Source organism: Trifolium pratense, linkage group LG2 (assembly GCF_020283565.1).
Source record: "Trifolium pratense cultivar HEN17-A07 linkage group LG2, ARS_RC_1.1, whole genome shotgun sequence".
NCBI lineage: Eukaryota > Viridiplantae > Streptophyta > Magnoliopsida > Fabales > Fabaceae > Trifolium > Trifolium pratense.
In genome coordinates this window covers 16,499,979-16,517,513 of record NC_060060.1, presented here as the reverse complement: position 1 = coordinate 16,517,513, position 17,535 = coordinate 16,499,979, and the positions used below count along the sequence as shown (strand labels likewise).

General features: G+C 33.0%; 2 protein-coding genes across 5 annotated transcripts; one reads left to right on the top strand and one right to left on the bottom strand.

Annotated features, from left to right (window-relative positions):
* Nucleotides 1-1,079: 1,079 nt before the first annotated feature.
* Nucleotides 1,080-9,073, top strand: LOC123907629 (protein SENSITIVE TO UV 2). 3 transcript variants are annotated; one of them, XM_045957970.1, is made up of 13 exons: nucleotides 1,080-1,495; nucleotides 2,497-2,544; nucleotides 2,663-2,781; nucleotides 3,487-3,572; nucleotides 3,671-4,080; nucleotides 4,431-4,499; nucleotides 5,629-5,711; nucleotides 6,252-6,536; nucleotides 6,626-6,732; nucleotides 7,132-7,286; nucleotides 7,883-8,082; nucleotides 8,199-8,226; nucleotides 8,327-8,511. In XM_045957970.1, exons 1-13 carry the CDS (start codon nucleotides 1,181-1,183, stop codon nucleotides 8,360-8,362), a joined length of 1,941 nt encoding a protein of 646 aa, XP_045813926.1. In that variant the 5' UTR covers nucleotides 1,080-1,180; the 3' UTR covers nucleotides 8,363-8,511. The 3 variants fall into 3 exon arrangements, with proteins under 3 accessions (XP_045813926.1, XP_045813925.1, XP_045813924.1); XM_045957969.1 differs by lacking the exon at nucleotides 8,199-8,226 and having other exon boundaries at nucleotides 3,493-3,572; nucleotides 8,327-9,073; XM_045957968.1 differs by lacking the exon at nucleotides 8,199-8,226 and having other exon boundaries at nucleotides 1,081-1,495; nucleotides 8,327-9,073.
* A 2,189-nt stretch (nucleotides 9,074-11,262) lies between these two features.
* Nucleotides 11,263-16,172, bottom strand: LOC123907628 (disease resistance protein RPM1-like). Of its 2 annotated transcripts, none has more exons than XM_045957967.1 (3): nucleotides 14,757-15,657; nucleotides 13,672-14,050; nucleotides 11,263-13,578 (listed from the first exon to the last, which is right to left on the bottom strand). In XM_045957967.1, exons 1-3 carry the CDS (start codon nucleotides 15,187-15,189, stop codon nucleotides 11,544-11,546), a joined length of 2,847 nt encoding a protein of 948 aa, XP_045813923.1. In that variant the 5' UTR covers nucleotides 15,190-15,657; the 3' UTR covers nucleotides 11,263-11,543. The 2 variants fall into 2 exon arrangements, with proteins under 2 accessions (XP_045813923.1, XP_045813922.1); XM_045957966.1 differs by having other exon boundaries at nucleotides 11,368-13,578; nucleotides 13,672-14,053; nucleotides 14,757-16,172.
* Between the last annotated feature and the right edge of the window lie 1,363 nt (nucleotides 16,173-17,535).

Sequence of the window (17,535 nt, the reverse complement as noted above, 5' to 3'; positions counted from 1 at the left end):
AAATTGCACTCTCAAATCACTCACAATGAAGATGGTAAAGAAAATAATGGCGTGAACAAACAACTGTTATGAGTAGCTGTGATCATATTTTAAATTAACATGTGCATTTTTTTTATAGGGTCAAACAAGTGCATTTTCTTAGTAGTATATTATTTGTAATTTTTTGCCTTTATGACGTGTTAAATCATTCCTTTATGTTATGGTTGGATGAAAAATATAAGATTATTCATCTCTTGAATTACCTCATGATTAAAGTTGTATATAACAATATCAAGTCCTTACATTTTAGTGATGTTTTTTTAACTCTTGATTGAATTCATGTTCAACCTTTCAACCTTCATGTTAAGCAGCATTGTCAATGAAAAAAAAAAGGAGTAAATGTGAACGTTTATTTTTGTAGGATACAATTTTCTATCTAAAGTTCCATTCAAGTATGGATAATGTGAATGTTTGTTTTCACAAATTAATGCATGATCATGGGATCAACAAACATATACGTGGAGCAAGTGCTTTCTATTGGAGTATTTGGGAAAAAGAATAAATTTTTTGTTTTCTTTTCTCTTTCAATTTATGCTACAATGTTTGTATTTTTCAAGTGGTTTAATAGCTTCTTCTTTGATTTCTATTGCTAACATGTTTGTTTTTTATGTTTTTTGTATTACTTATGGTGTTGAATTTTTTTGTCTTATTTCTACTACAATGTGTGTATTTTTCAAATGATTTTTTTTCACACATAATAGTCAAATATATACACGTTAGCAGAATAAAAAATACGGATCACACAAACGGGCACGGAACGTGCCCGTTTGGCCACTAGTCTATATATAAAGAGAATACAAAAAATTTGGTGTGTACTTTTTATAATACCAACAATACCCTTGATTTTTTTTAGGAACAAATTTTTTTTATTAACAAAAATGATTTTTGAGAATAATGATTATTTTAACAGTTTTTATGCATTGAAAAAATGATAAATGATTTTCAAAAAATCATATGATTATTTTAACAGTTTTTTTATTATTATTGAAAGGACATGTATTAGTTTTTCTCTCTGACAAAAGCATAAAACGTTTCATTCATTCATTCATTCATTCAAATGAAATTCAAATAAGTAAAGAAACAGAGAAGACCTAACTCAGTAGTAGTAGCAGAGTGACGAAGAACATCGAAGAAGACGAAAATGAACGATTGCGACGGAATTATAGTCGACGATTGGGACGACGACATGTTTAGCGAAATAATCGCAGCAGAAGCAAAAGCTGCTGCTCTCGCTTCCAAATCCAAAACCCTCTCCACCACTAACCCTTCTTCTTCTTCCATTCCTTCTTTCTCTAACCATCATTTCCAACAACAACAACAACCAATTGAAATTTCTGTTAATAATTTCTCACCTCCTCGAGAGCTTTCTCAAAGACCCACTATTTCTGTTAATAATTTCTCACCTCCTAAACCCATTTCTCATGATATTAAGGACATTGAATTTGATCGATTAAAGGTAATTCCCAAAATGGGTCTTAATCAATTTGTGTTTTTATTATATGGGTTTTATCAAAATTGTTTCTTTCTGTTTGTGTTTGCTTCTTTGGGGATTGTTCTTTGTTGGAAACTAAATGGGTCATCATCATCATCAAGTCAGAAATATTTAGTAGGGTATTAATCTTGATTGAAACAACATGGTTATGGTTAATTTAGTTAAGTCAGAGAGATTTAGCAGGGTATTGGAAGTTGAGAGTAAACATAGAGGGTTTTGTAGTTTAATAAGTATTCCTGTTATGTTACCATTGGCCATTATCAAGTTTAATTAATGTAACCTTTTCGTTTTGCTATAAGATATTTTAGGAATGTTTCTATAGACATTCTAATTTTGAATGTTTGAGGGTTTTATTTGTAGTGGTGTTTCGTTTCATGTTATGTTATGTTGGGTTGTATGTGTGTTTGTAATAATGAGGAAGGAAAAAGGTGTTTTTCTATGCTGTTATGATAAATGCTAAACTACCCATGTGCATACACTTTTGTATTAGGTAGAGTAAGGACAAAAATGCACTTTTCAAAGTGTTCGAGAAATGCGATTTTAAATGAATTTGATTTTTAAAGCATGTGTTTGGAACAACGGCACATTTTGAGAAGTCATGGTTAGAAATCACGGCAACGTGGAAGCTTACTTTTGTAGCTTCTCTTTTTTCACGTTGAAAATGCATAGGAACATGAGAAATTGCGTTCAAAAGCTGTCCCAAACACACATTTATTGATTAAGTTAAAATTGAGTTTGAAGTGAAATGATATGTGTGCCAATGTTTTTATGCTAAAAGCTAGTTTGATGTAAAACTTGATGATACTGTCAAAATGAATTCAGAGTCAAAATGAATTTTTATGATACTGTCTAAATTTGTTAGTTGTTACTAATATCATGTTTGACATGAGGCATTATCAATTTTAATGCTTTCCACCTTGAATCCAAAGATCTGTATGCTGAACTTGGTTTTAAATTGTTGATAGCAAGAACACAGGGAGCCGGTACGTGCTTCAAAGCAGGTTATAAATCTGGTATGTTGGAGCGCAACTATGCATATTTGTTGGTTTCAATTGGTTGATTACAAAATTCTTAGAATCAGTGTAATGTCGGCAATGGCATGCTTGTTACAACTTCTTTGCATGCTTTCAGGAAAAGGAATGCCTCAAGTTGAACAAAGAAAGAGGCAAGAACGAGGATCAGTTCAAATTCACATCTTCTGAGAACGAAGAACATAATCTCCGTACTAAACGTTCTAAAAGCATAGACAAGTAAGTAATTTTTTATTTACTTGATGCATCTCATAATTAGCTAACTAGAAAACTTATAGTTTTGGTCTCCTATATCTTGCAGCTTTAGTCATAGTTGCTTACATATCTTGAATGATGTGATATGTAGGCAGAAACAATTGAAAATAAACTGATAAAATGAAAAGGAGGCCTTCAAGTTTCCGTTATTAGGTTTATGAACGGAACAATAAAACCTGTACTTTTCAGTATATCTATCAGTAAACATGTACATTTTTGTCTGTTTGTATAACTGTATATCATGTAAATGGTCAGTGGTAAAAGTAACCAGATATTATTGTAGACAACCTTGTTACCAATTGTTTCTTGACAAATGGTCTCTACTATTCACCTAAAATAAACTAGTTAACATAGTTTATCCCATCAGTCAGAAGGTCTTTTATTCCATTAGCCTGGGATTGGCCATGATGAATAACTAGTTACTACTTTGAACTTAAATATAAGCAAAGTCAAAATGTATTTGGTACAAACTTAGAGCAAATACATTTTGAATTTTGCTCATGTTTATTTTTTTTTTGGTACATAAATTTTGCTTATGTTTAAGTCCAGAGGAAGCAGTGTCTAATATAACAGGCATGAGATTGTATTTTATATTCCTTCTCTTATGTATTTTTATATTTTCTCCATGTTGTTGCGTGGCATAAATTTGTTATTAATGAGGGACCATAGTGGCAGGGATTTAGGAATTCGTGCTCCCGACCATCCTAAAGCCTCTTTAAAATATCAAAGTGGAGTATCTTCAAGTGATCTGACTGGTGAGGCATGCGAATAATCCCTCTTCCTCATTTAAAAGAATTTTCTGTTAGTTTCTGACACAGTGGTACACCCTTGACATGTTTTCGTTGTGTGCCAGTTGAGACAACTGCTAAAGCAAAAAGGGTTGAAACCAAAATAGTTAGTCATCAAGAAGCTCAAACTGCTAAAGCAAAAAGGGTTGAAACCAAAATAGTTAGTCATCATGAAGTTCAAGATCCTCCAAGCGATGATCTTTCTGCTTATCTTGATCTCTCCCAGAAGTTGCTGGCGATATGTGGGTCTCCAAGTGACAAAATGCTTGGAAGTGATGTTATATCCAAGTTGTTCACCAGTTGTCAAAAAGATATTCATAATATTTTTGGCTGCATGAGCATGAGTCCACCTTCTGAAATAACACGAAAATTACTTACAGATGTAAGCTCTTCAAGAGTACCTTTGCATTCCGTCAATGAAAACAATACTCCGGAAGCAGCAAAGGTGTCACATCTTTACCATGCATTGACAAAGGTATCAGTTCAACCATGCATTGGTGTATATTTTGCTTTAGTAGCTTGGAGATTATTATATATATATATATATATATATATATATATATATATATATATATATATATATATATATATATATATATATATATAGACACACACACACACGGGGTTTTGGAGATGTAGTTTACATTACATAGAACTTATCCTTCTATTTTCCATGTTTATTATGCTGTTAGGAGGATTTCTTATTCTGATTGCTTTTCATGGTTACATATTGGATACTCTTATTACGGGGCTTGTTTCTATTATTCATTATTCAATCATGTTAGTTGAGGTTGCATATAATTCAGTTATTGGTATGTGCTGTAGATAGCTGATGGAACAGATGTGTTGGAAACTTCGATACCGCCGTTGCTTGATCTATGTAGTATGGAAAATGTGAGTACTTTCATTTATACTAAATTTGTGAATTTGTGAAAAAATATTATTTTTTTCAAATTGCTTGCAAGGCTATACTACTGTCATCTGTGGGTAATCGATTTTTCTTCATAAGCAGTAGCGCTTCCGAAAAATGTCGAGTTAGCTATTTTAATATATCCTTTTCTCAAGGGGTCCACCATTTCTTCCTCTTCAATCGAAGTTATAAACTAAACTACTTACTTTATGGCAATGTGTCTCTTTTCATTTTGCTATGTCACAGTGTCTTTACATTCTCGATGATAGCCAATTTACATTAACGAATATATACTTGTAAAATATGTGTGTCCATTTGCACCTGGGCGTATAATTATTCCCTTTAAAGTGAGCTTGTATATAAAATTGCTGTCAATAGTGTGACAGCCCTAGCTACTGCTCCAGAGGCCTAAATAACAGTTGTTGCATCCGCACCTCCTAATGAGCTCAAATTCTACATTAATGGGGTATTTTATGAATTTTACTTTTAAATAACATCATAGCAGTGTTTGGGCTTCCCCTCTCACTCTGTCTCAGTCATGCGCTCATATTTTAATTGATTTTTTTTTTATGAATATAATATAAATTATATAAATCGTATAAAAATTTAAAAAAAGCAGCCATCCCACTCTCTCCAATCTCACTGTAAGCATTTTTGGGGTTGGCCGCTATGCTCTTCTATCCAGAAGTGATGTTACATTTCTCCAAGTAAGGGTACATCCACTCTTGAAAGTAGTGGGTTACGATTGCAGCGCATTTTAACTGAAAACAAGGGTGGATGCGTTGTTACTTGTGGTCTTCAGTGAAAAACTCAGCAACTTTTTGCTATATATTGTTACAGAAGTAAATGGTAACATGGACATCTCATCTGTATTGTTGTTGACTTGAAGTACCTGACTACTTGTGAATTATGATTTCTCCATAACGTTTTAATATAATTTAAAATAGGTCACATGGGGTGATTATTGGCTCATGCAATTTATGCTCTGGTTTATTTAAAAATATCCCAACACGTAAAAGTTACCATATTGGTCTCTTACTGTCGCTATTCACGAAAATATTTCTCTTTTCTATTTTATAATCTCTGGTGACATATTTTTCCTTTCTTACATAGGTTATTATTGTCCATAGCTCTCTATGTATACTACGTACACTTCTGAAGCTCCTACTGGAATCAGAGAAGAATTTTGGAAGAAGGTATGTAATATTTAGCGACATTTTCTGTTGTTTTTAACAACCTTATTATAAATTGGTTCCTTACTTGTTATGAAGTCATGATATTTAAATTTCGATTTATACATCTAAAATCTAACCATTGGCCCACTGGTTGACCCATGGTTCTTATCTGGTTGACGTCTGGTATTAGTTTGATAACTATGATAAAAACTCAAGAAAAATCATACCCTTTAATTAAGTGTGACAAGAAACTAATACTCATTATACACTTACTGGACGGACATGTTGTATTTGGACAAATGACATACCACCTGCAGTGATTTCTGTGCTTATTTTATACTGAAACACTCTGGGAGAAAATATCGTAAATATAGCTAAAACAAAATTGCTTTCTACTCTGGGGCCGAAATTATTTTTAGTGTTCGGTACATTTTTTCCCCTTTGCAAAGACTTCTGTGGAATGGGCTTAATTGTATGTGAAGTGACTTTTACTTTCTTTCCTTTCTGAGGTTCATGTTCTTATGAACTTATGATTTGATCTTTCCAGTGCACTCTGCTCAGGGACAATGTCTTCGTTGAAGGAATTTGCGTCGGGAAGAACCTTTTGGATTCTGACGGGTTGGACGGTGCGAAAGATGGAAAGCCCTTCAATGAAGAAATGTTAAGAAGAAAAGAGTGCTGGAATTATCAAAGTGCCTTACAGCAACCTTGTGTGAGATGGTCTGATATTTTTGACATAATGCACCAAATTTCCACGAGGATCACAGACGAAAACGTGAGAGTGCAGGCAGTGTCCATTATGATTCTGCTATTCCTAAGGAGTACTGCTTACTTTGAGAGGGAGACGTAAGTTTTTGTGTTAATCTTTTCTGTTGAAAAATTGGCTCTGAAGATAAATATTATAGTTATACCCTGAGAAATTTGCTTTGATACAGGTTTTGTCAGAACACAGTTTTCAAAACTATTTCAGAATTGCTTAAGAAAGATGCTGGGCTACGTGTAAGAAAGAAAACTCTAAGACTTCTGTACCTAGTTCTAAATTGTAAGTTTTCTCCATTAACCAATTCAAAAAAAAATTCTTCATTGAATGCTACATAATCTATTTCATGTCCCCTCTTTCATTTCATTTGTTTTTACCATCACCATATGTAACTTAATGACTTCATATCTCACGTATGTCTTTTCCCATGAATCACTATGTAGAATTTATTGACTCTGTATCTCACTTAGGACTTCATATAATGACTTTGAATGAAAATAATTAAAATAAAAGCTATCATTTATCATTTGAAAATAATGGTTTCTTTGAATGAAAATACTTTATTGAAAGTAAGAAAACGATCCTAAGCAGCTATAATTTTAGAATTTATCATCTGCGATGCATTCCAATCATAACTTTTTACGATTTTTTTTTTTTAAATTTTATTTTCATGTGTTTAAGGTCCAAAACTGTTGGCTACTTTCTGCTGTGGTTGCAAAGAGGGGGACAGTAAAAGTGCTATGGAGGACAATGCATCTTCGTCAGATTTCCAAAATTTTCAAATCATCCTTGAAGGATTGGCCGATTGTGTAGCTTCCTGTGGAGGGGGTTTACTGGTAAGTTTGTTAAGGCTTTGTTTGTATGTTGGAAAAGAAGGAAAAAGTTGAGGGAAGGGAAGGATGAAAGACTCTCATCTTGTTTGAATGTTAAAAAGAATTTAGTTTCTATACACTCAGTGTGAAATTATTTTACACATGCATTCAATGTCATCAATAAGTATGACAAGTCGCGTGTTTTAAAATACATATAATGATGTTGCAACACATAATTAGATGCATGTGTAAAATAACTTTACACTGGTTGTGCATTGAAATTAAAGAAATAAAAACTCAATTTGGGGGAACTTAAAAAAATGAGCAAAAGAAGACTTTGGAGGGTTTTTAAAATTTCTCGAAACCCTTTTGTTTTAACTTTTTTTCTATATATTTAGTTCCTTGACTAGTGCCCCTTTCCTTGTTTTAAAATGTGATATAGTTATGTTAAAAAAAAAAAAGCGATATAGTTATAATATTTTGATCTTTATTTTCTTTTCAATGTATGTTTACATTCTTTTTCATCTGAAGATTAAAAGCTTCATTCTTATTTTCTTTAATGATAGGGATGTGCCAAGGCACTTTGGTCTGTTTAAAAATGTATGTCATTGTAATTTCAGGAGTTGAAAATAAGTAGAAAAACTATTCTTGTGCTGGCCTTCCTTGCATCATCCGGACAACCTGGTTTTGAAATCTTTATTGGTCATAGGCTCTCTACAAAAGATGTAAACTATCTTTTGTTGATTTTGCAATTAGTCAGTTCTGAGATGGACCGTGAAGCCAGCGCATACAATGAGCTACCAGAAATTTTTAGGGAGAGGTAATAAAACTTGTCTATCTGAATCAATACAATCATCAAAATTGTGCATTCCTCTCATCAATAAACTTCCGTTCTTTTCCGGAATATGGATAACAAAAACAATACATGTAATCCAGGTCTGTGTTTCTTGGAGAAATGGTGAAGGTGAAGTTAGACTTATATTAGATTTTCTTTGCATTTGAGCATTTTCATTTAAGCAAGTTTCTTTGATTTCTTTAACTCATTCTGAACAATTTGTTTTCAGGACATTTCTTATGCGAGAGATACTGATATTACTTAATAGACTAGTATCCAATCCATCATACTCTGTCACTGTTTTGCACGATTTAAAAAACACTAGGGACATGGTTACTTTCACACTTGATGTTGCAATCAGATTATCTCGGAAAGGAAATGAAAATGAGCAGCAGGATGACTTGGTGAAGCAAATAAGACAAATTGAAATCGTTGACCTTGCTCGTCAATTCAAGGAAAGGGTAGAAACGTAATTCGGAGATGACTCTCTATGAAGTCTCTTTTCAATTCCCTTGTTCAATTTTTGTACATAAGCACACATGTATCATTCGACTGTGGTAGGAATTGGTGCCTAAATGGTGAGATGCAGATAGGCAGCAAAGGTACGGTGGTCTTTGTAGTTGAGATCCTCTTCTCTTTAAAGAAACAAAGCTCTTCGTTACTATAGTTTTAGGTGTGTAGTTTTGTTTTTAGAAATGTGCTTTTCATACATTCAGAACTATAGAAACGAGGAACTTTATTTCTTTTGAAAAATGAAGAGGATTTCTGCCATTTTTGGAGGACTATGCACACGGCACACTTCCAATTCTGACTGGTTTCGGAACTTGTGTCCAGGTGGGGGAAAGTTTTGATTAGCATGATAGATATTCTACCATTCAAATTTTTGTAGAATTGAAAATTAATGATTAACTTTTTTTTGTCATTTGGAACAAAGGCCATTAAGCAATACAAGTCTAAGCAATGATATCTTAGCCTATGTTTGGTTGAGCGTTAGAAGGCTTAAAACGTACGTTTTCCAGCCCAAACGTGATTTAACCTGTTGTAATGTTGTTTGGGTATTTAAAATAAAATTGCTTTTTATCCTCTAGAATTGCGTTTGACCGAAGCTGGAAATCAAATCTTCTGCATCAGTTGGAATCAATTTTAGAATATAGCGTTCAGTAGGAATTGTAACTTCCCCCTATTGCCCTTTATTATATACTCATGTCATGATTAAAAATGCAAGCATGTATAAAAAGCGTCCACACATACTACTAATATGCCAATGTATTAAAGAAGTATTTTTTGTTTATTAGTATAATAAATAGCCCATTTTTTAATATAATTATTATATTTAATTGCATTTTTGTCTTTATATTTATTTTAGGTTTTAAGTTGGTCTATTATTTTTTAAAAATTTCATGTTGGTCTCTTATCTTTTCTTCCGTTGCATTAATTTATCTTTTCTTCTGTTGCATTAGTTAGTCCTCCCGTCAAATTTTAGGTTTCAATTTGATCTCTTATATTTTAATTTTGTTTTTTTAATTAAAAGAAAATGACATGGAATATGACTAAGACCAAACTTAAGGGACCAATTTGAAACTTTTAACTTGAAACTTAAAGAAAAAATAAGGGACGAACTTGAAACTTTTAAAAGATAAGAGACTAAAAGTATAATTAAGCCTAATTATTATCATATTTTATTGAATTTTTTTAATAATCTTTTAATTATTTATTAAATTTAAATAGTTATATATAATATAATACAAGTAAAAGATGTTTTCTCTCCCCACCCCCGTGAATCTTTTATCCCCCCTGAGTTTCCAATTTTGCCCTTGAAAAAACTTCGGTTCGTAGAAATCGAAATTTTTTTTGCCTTGAAAACAAATTTTGGTTTCTAAAAACCGAAATTTACTCTGAATTTGCACTAGAAAAAATTCGGTTTCTGCGAACCGAATTTTTCTATAAGGGCAAAATTGGAATATTGGGGGTATAAAAGATTCATGGGAGGGGGAAGAGAAAAACATCCAAGTAAAACCCATCTTGGTAATTGCACATCCAAAAGCAATTTTAATTCAAACTACCCAAATAACATCAAATGTTGAGAATCACTTTCACATTAATGTATCCAAACATAAATCAATTATGTTCAACTCACTTTTAACCAAACTCAATTTTACCAAAATCAATTCTTTTCAACGCAGAACCAAACAGTTACTTAGTATTTCAAAATGCTATGTCCTCTCTCTTGTATTGGTTGAGTCAATGCTATTGTTGTCAACTTGGTCAGAAAATTAGATTAATGTCTCTAGGTAAATCAATCAATAATATTAAAATATAAAAGGAAATATTATCAGTCAGTGAGTCTCTAGATAAAACTCCTCATTCTGTTTCCCCCCTTTCTTTCTATTAAAGGATGTACTCAGATGCTTGAGTGTATATGTGAGCAAGGCTTTTATGGTCACAAATGATGAAAAGTATAAAAGGAAATATTATTACATAAAAAGTAATAATGATAAATTAATTATTTCAGCTTCTACTTTTCATCATTTGTGTGTGTCTAAATCAAAATTATTTGACTTTTATTTAATTCAAAAGCAAACAACATCCAATTAATTGATCAATAGAACATATACAAATTTGTCTAATGTTAATACGTCCAGGGTTCGAGTCCTGAAAAAGAGAAATACTAACATAATATTGTAAATATACTAACAATTTGCCATTCAAAAAAAAAAAAAAAACTTTCTGATCAATCTTGTCCAAAACTATATTTTTGAACATGGATGAAATTGTAAGAAAAACCCTCATCTGGGTAGGGAAAACAACAAAATATTAAATAAGGATATTGGTGGGATTATAAGGTGAGGATCAATACAAACCCTCATCGTTCATGAACAAATTTTGATAACTTGATTATATCTACTCTCGAAAGAATCAAGGTCATGGAAACAAAAAGTTTTGGCCATTGAGGTAGTTTCTATATTTTTTTTGTTAACTATACGTTTATTAATCTTATTTGCATCTTGTAATAGATTATCTATCACTGATAATATTGTTAGGAATCAGATGAGGTGGAAAGTGAGGAGAGATACCATTGCTTTTGAGAGCTTGGTATGTGAGAGTAAAACGTGCAATGTGCAATGCAATATTCATAGAGCTAGATTATTAGCAAAACAAACTTGCTAATTTGAATTTCCCCTTGTCTGGTTCAATTTTTAAAACACTGACTAAGAGATAATGCATTATTTATATAATAATCTTGAACATAGAGAAAAAATGGGATTTGGATATGGAATATTGGAAGAATTATATATATTGATCAAATTTAAACAAAGGTGAGTTAAAACCTACACCTTTATTTGGAGTGCTGACATATATACAGGAAACAAGTCAGCTCAGTTTTGTTAATATACAATATACACAAATTATTATACACATTTCTGTTATTATTCCATAATTTAAAGCTAAACTTTCCACTGATTCCGGCGTTCATGGCTTCTCCTGACTATGCCAGATCGGGGAGAACAGTCTCTGAAACTGTCTAATGCATAAACATCCCAACCACCATCTCTCCAGTAGGTAGAATAAACTTCTGGTATATGTGATACTTTCCAGTAATCTTTTCCCGGACCATGTTGACATATTGTCTTCATGAGTTCATCTGGCATATCGAAAAACTCTAGGACTTCAAGTTTAGTCAAGTTTTCAATGCCTGATGGAACCTTCTTCAATGATCCGCAACGCCCGATGCTTAGTGTTTCAAGGTAAGGCATTGCACCCTTCTCCACTATAACCTGATTGAGTCCTTCAAATTTGTCAAGGCCTAAAACCTTAAGCTTATTGAACTTACCGCACTTGAAATGCAACATGTCAGTATCATAAACTTGGAGTAGTTCTAGATGTGCAAGGTTCGGCAAATCCTGCAGATATACCAGTGGATCATGTTTCAAACAGCTCCATTTTAGAAATAACCTGGCCAGGTTATGAAGAGAAGGTATCCAGCACGGTAACTCTTGTAGTCGCCCTGACAAATACAATCGTTGAAGAAACGGAGGAGGTGTAGAAAGATATGTCAAATCAATAACTTTATTCTCACCCTCAGAAGTAACAGAAAGCGCACAGAGACTAGTCAATTTTTCAATGCAGAAACAGAAATCCTTCCCATCTTCTTCCCTGAGTCTCATGATGCCTAACCTTCGTAATTGGCTTAGCTCCTTTAATTGTCTTATAATCATGCCACAACCTTGGTTTGCCTCTACAAAACAAAGCTTTTGTAGTGACTGTAATTTTCCTATTTGAAGAGGGGCCTTAAAACCATATTTCGAGTGGAATTGTGCATAACCTTCTACTATAGACCGATATACAAGGAGATGGCGAAGCTTTTTAAGCTTTACTATATCTGCAGGCAATTCTGTAACACGAGTATTCTTAAGATCAAGTGTTTCTAGATTTTGCAACTTTCCTAGTACACAATTTGGAAGCCTTTTCACCTGTGTGTTTTTCAAGCTCAGATATGTTAAATGATATAAATCATTAACTGCTACTGGAAACTTCTTCAAAGGTGAATCTTGATAATCTAAAACACCGAGGAGTTTGAATCCACCTGGAAACAGTTTTCCAAGGGATAAAATTTCAGACACTCCAAACATTAAGAGAGAACGGAGTTGAGAAACCGATCTTTGTTGCTGTCCATTTGGATTTGGTAGTGTGCCGTGCAGCGCAAGGCGTCGGAGTTTCTCAGGTGACACCACATTTTGTTCTTTGACAATTGTTGCAAAGTTTTGGTCCTTGGACTTCAAAATGATAATCTCCCTCAGGAGATCATGGATTCTCAAAGTTTTGACTCTTCCATCAGATGTTCTTTCTGCTACTTGTAATAAGTTTCTGTTTAGGAGCTCCTTGAGGTAATCTTCTGCAACATCTTCCACAGTTTTTCCGTCTTTGGCTTCAATAAATCCTTCTGCTATCCATAACCGAATCAATCTCATGCGCTGAATCTGATAGTCCTCAGGAAACATGCTTAAGTACAAGAAACAGTACTTTAAATAGTAAGGCAAATCATTAAAACTAAGGCAAAGTACTGTTTTCAGATTATCAAGTTTGCTGTTGACTTGAATTTCAGATCCAAGACAACGACAAATCATGCTCCACTCATCTATCCTATGCTTGTCTTTTGTAGCAAGGACACCACTGATTGCTACAATTGCAAGGGGAAGACCCTCACATTTTCTTAAGATATAATTACATATGTCAATTAAATATGAGGGACATGAGTGACCTTGGAAAGTCTTTCTACAAAATAATTCTCGCGCTTCATCTTCTTTCAAGGGTTGTAGGTTATACACCTTACCTTTGGACTCTATACTGGACGAAATAAAGGCTAAATCAGATTTGCGCGTGGTGATCATGATTCTGCTACCACAATTGTTTTTTGGAAGTGCATATTTGACAGCTTCCCATTCATGCATATGCCACATATCATCAAATACAACTAGGTACCTGTTAGACCTCTTATTAGATAACAAACATCAAGGATTCAATTATAATAAAATTGTTATTTTCTTCAAAATTTATCTATATAAATACCAGTACCTCCTTCTCTCCAAGAGCTCTTTGATAATCATCTTCAACTTGTCACTACGCATGCTTTCCAAGCCTTCTGGGACTTTTCGTCGTATCTCAGAAAATAGTTTTTGGGCTAAGTCTCTGAGTAGGTCCTCAATTTCACAAGATTGTGAAACAGTAACCCAAGCACAGGCTTTGAAGTGTTTTATTACCTCTGGATCATCATATACTTTCTTCACTAAAGTAGTTTTTCCCATCCCTCCCATTCCGGTAACGGAAATTACTTTCCGTCCAGGACAACTTTTGATCAACCAACCGATCAACTGCTTTTTAGGTCTGTCTATGCCTACTAGATCAGTGTTGTCCAGGAGAAGAGCATCTCCTCGTTGATCATGCCATGTTTTACCTGCTTGAGAACATATTTGTTTGGTGTATATTAGTCTGACAAGCGACAGTTTTGAATAGAAAGATAAATACACTTGTTTGCTACCACTTGCTTAACAATTTATACGACAACGGTTGATAGATAGACACATATGTGTCAGTTTCAGACACCGGACACACAAGTAAGAAGAAATAGTGTGATAAATTTGGAGAAAACACTTATCACAGCTTTTGTGTAAATATGTTTTATTTCCTTTGAACATAATCATGAGGTTTTATTCCACATAATCATGAGGTTTACTTTGAACTTGTGTATATCTCTGATGTAATTAGTTAGATATAGGCAAGTTTTATTCCACATCATCATGAGGTTTACTTTGTACATATTTTCATTATAAGCACAAAATGATAAGAGCTAATCCATCAAGCAATTCAGCACCAAATCCTTATTCTCAACTTACTGATAAGAATAACTATTTCTATTAATCTAGCTAGACCAGTGGAAATGAGTGCAAATAATAGCATAATCTATGACCATTAGGATACACACTACTCCCTCCGGTTTCATATATAAGCAAAAATTTCTTTTTCAGATTCATCGAATAACTTATGCAAAGTTTAACTTCTGCATAAGTGATTCGATGAATCTGAAAAAGAAATTTTTGCTTATATATGGGACCGGATGGAGTACTACTTTAGCTTGAAAGAGTCTTTGAAGTGAGTAATACCTGTATAATTGGAACTTGAAGCTTCTGAGGAAGAGTCGAGTTTTCTGAGGAATCTCTTATGAATTGAAAAAATAGTTGTCATGCGAGAATTGATGCTTTTCAACTCATAACAAATCCGATAACGAGCTTTCATATTCCTAATGCGTAGGGAAATAGAAAATCGATTTGTATGATTACGAGCTTGGACAAGAAGTTTCAACTCATCGAGAATATCTTCAGTCTCATGAGCAACATCTCTAACTTGCTTAACCCAAACTTTGAGTTCCTCATCACTCTCTTCTAATGCATCTGCAACCTTTAAGTAGGCTGTTATGAGCTCTAATTGTCCTTTCAGATACACCACTTCTGATTCAACTCCTGTGAGCAAATTCACCTTATTCTGTAATACTGGTTCAAGCCTTTGCAGAAGAAAACTCACTGCACTCCATGCCATGATTTCTAGATTAGTCACAATACTCTCTGCAAGTGCATAGCATAGCAGACTAGTAGAAGAGACAGACTATGATCTGCAAACCAGACTCTATACTTATAAGCTATATGAAATGTTTTGCTTGGTAGTTTCCCAGACCGAGATTGTCTGCTGTAACTGCCTCACGCAGTTTCACACAGTAGCCAATCTTGGCCATTGAAAAGTGATCAAACGACTATGATTTATTCAGTACAGTTTCACACAGTTTTAATCTTAACCGTTCGTTTCTAATAGGACGGTCGACAACAATTACTGCGTTAATGTAGTAACTGCGTATAATCCGTTTCCGTAGTTTCCTATAGACATAAAACACTCTTTGGTGGTTATTATATCATATTATAATAATAACTAATATTGTTCTTCAGGAAAGCATTGACCTGGTTCACTCTGATTGGCCACCTAGGAAATGATGTGTTATTCACCCCATTTTACAAGTAAAGACATGAGATAGAGATGCACGACTTTATTTACTCATCATCAAAAATTGATTCAGGTCAGCATCACAAGTATACATAGAAATGAAACATGATATGCTGCAAAAATTTGTGCCTTCAACTAAAAACTATGAAGCCCTAACGCAAACACAAAAACGAAGATACCAGTATAAGTTTGAGAAAATAAAAGTAATTGAATGTTTTAGAATTGGGTATTGGGTCAAACTCATTCCCCGACGGATTGTGGAGAGGTTCTGATTGCAGGCGGCCCGACGAAGTGGCCCAGCAAATCGTGGATATGCTCTGATACTATCATAGAATTGAGTATTGGGCTTAACTCAACCTTACAAAACCGGCTTGTAATGTGAGAATTACGCTCACTTATAAACACATATTCAGGCCATCTCGCAAGTGATGTGAACTTCTTTAACAGAATATAACTACACTAACACCGTACATGTTAGACACCGAAGACACGTTCAATCTAAAGTGTCAATTGTCAATGATAATGCTAGATAGACTTAAAGTAATCTTAAGCTATTTATGTAGCTAAAAACAATAATAATTGTTTATAAAATAGAAAGAAGCGCGTGAAGTTGGTCAAAATTCAAGTTTGTTGATTAATGCATTGACAAAAATGGTAAGATGCAGATAAGATATAAATATTTTGTACGGATCAATTTGTTTTACACTTTGATTTGCAGATAAATAAGGAATTTTACGAGACAACTACAATTGTGATGTGTTTGATTAATGTTTGCTTGTTTCTTTTGGCATATGAATGTATATGATGAACGATTTTAAATCGGAATTGTATATGATAGTCATTCAAGATGACAATTAAAAAGTATAGGAGGTTGTAAATGAAAGAACATGAACGCCAATCTTGCCGGAAAAAAAAAGTCTTTAGAAAAAAAGAAAAATCTTAAGGGTTTGAGTGAGATTGTCAGATGACAAAAGTATTTATATTTTCAACAAAAAATTCTCTCAAAATCTATTCCACAAAAGAATCCATCAAAATCAGTATACTTTTGAATACTTAGAGACATTTTTAAAGTCATAAAAAATCTCAATTGAATACCCACTGATTTTGTTGTCCGAAAAAAAAAATCTTACTTATTTTAATTAAATACAACAAGATTTGTTTATATTTTATAAAAGACTTGGTTGGATACCATAAGATTCTTTTTCCATAAAAAAATCTTTTAAAATCTTTTGCATTTTCAATCCAATACACCCCCTTAAAATAGTCACTAGGATCGGATAATATAGAGGATAAAAGACTAAACAAAAATTGAAATTGAGTGAGATGAGAGAAATTGAAAATTAAAAAGGGTAAATAGGCTTTTACCCCTTGCAAAGTAGCCGAATTTTGTGTTATCCCCTGCAAAATAAAATTTTTGGATTCCCCCTCACAAAGTCAAGATTCCTTCAATTACCCCCTCAATGACCAACTAGACATGAAATCTTAATTTTTGATGATGTGGCAGCTTATGTGGCTTTTTTTTCAATCTTGTTTAATTTATTCGGCGACAAATATAAATATATTTCATATTTATTTTTTAAAAAAATAAATAAAATTTGAATAAAATTAATTCCCCTCTTTTATTGTATATATATTTCTAAAAAGTCTAAAAAAATATATATTTCTAAAAAATAAAAAAAATCAGATTACAATTTTACAATTATTTTTTGAAATAAATAAATATAATCTTACTTTTGTTTCTAGAATTTTTTTTCCACAATATCTGTAACAGAAAATCCAGAAAGTATTTATAACAATAAACAACATTCCAGAATTTTTACATGAAGAACAAAATCTGAAGAACACAAGAACATATTCATAAAAACAAATCCATATTTTTTTTTCCTTAAA

Excerpts from the sequence above, each read along its gene's own strand:
- LOC123907629 (XM_045957968.1), top strand. The coding sequence starts at position 1,181 with ATGAACGATTGCGACGGAATTATAGTCGACGATTGGGACGACGACATG. Across the intron at positions 2,782-3,486 it reads CGTTCTAAAAGCATAGACAA|TGGCAGGGATTTAGGAATTC; the intron begins GTAAGTAATTTT and ends GAGGGACCATAG. Across the intron at positions 4,081-4,430 it reads TTTACCATGCATTGACAAAG|ATAGCTGATGGAACAGATGT; the intron begins GTATCAGTTCAA and ends TATGTGCTGTAG.
- LOC123907628 (XM_045957966.1), bottom strand. The coding sequence starts at position 15,189 with ATGGCATGGAGTGCAGTGAGTTTTCTTCTGCAAAGGCTTGAACCAGTA. Across the intron at positions 14,054-14,756 it reads TTCAAGTTCCAATTATACAG|CAGGTAAAACATGGCATGAT; the intron begins GTATTACTCACT and ends TATGTTCTCAAG. Across the intron at positions 13,579-13,671 it reads GAGCTCTTGGAGAGAAGGAG|GTACCTAGTTGTATTTGATG; the intron begins GTACTGGTATTT and ends GAGGTCTAACAG.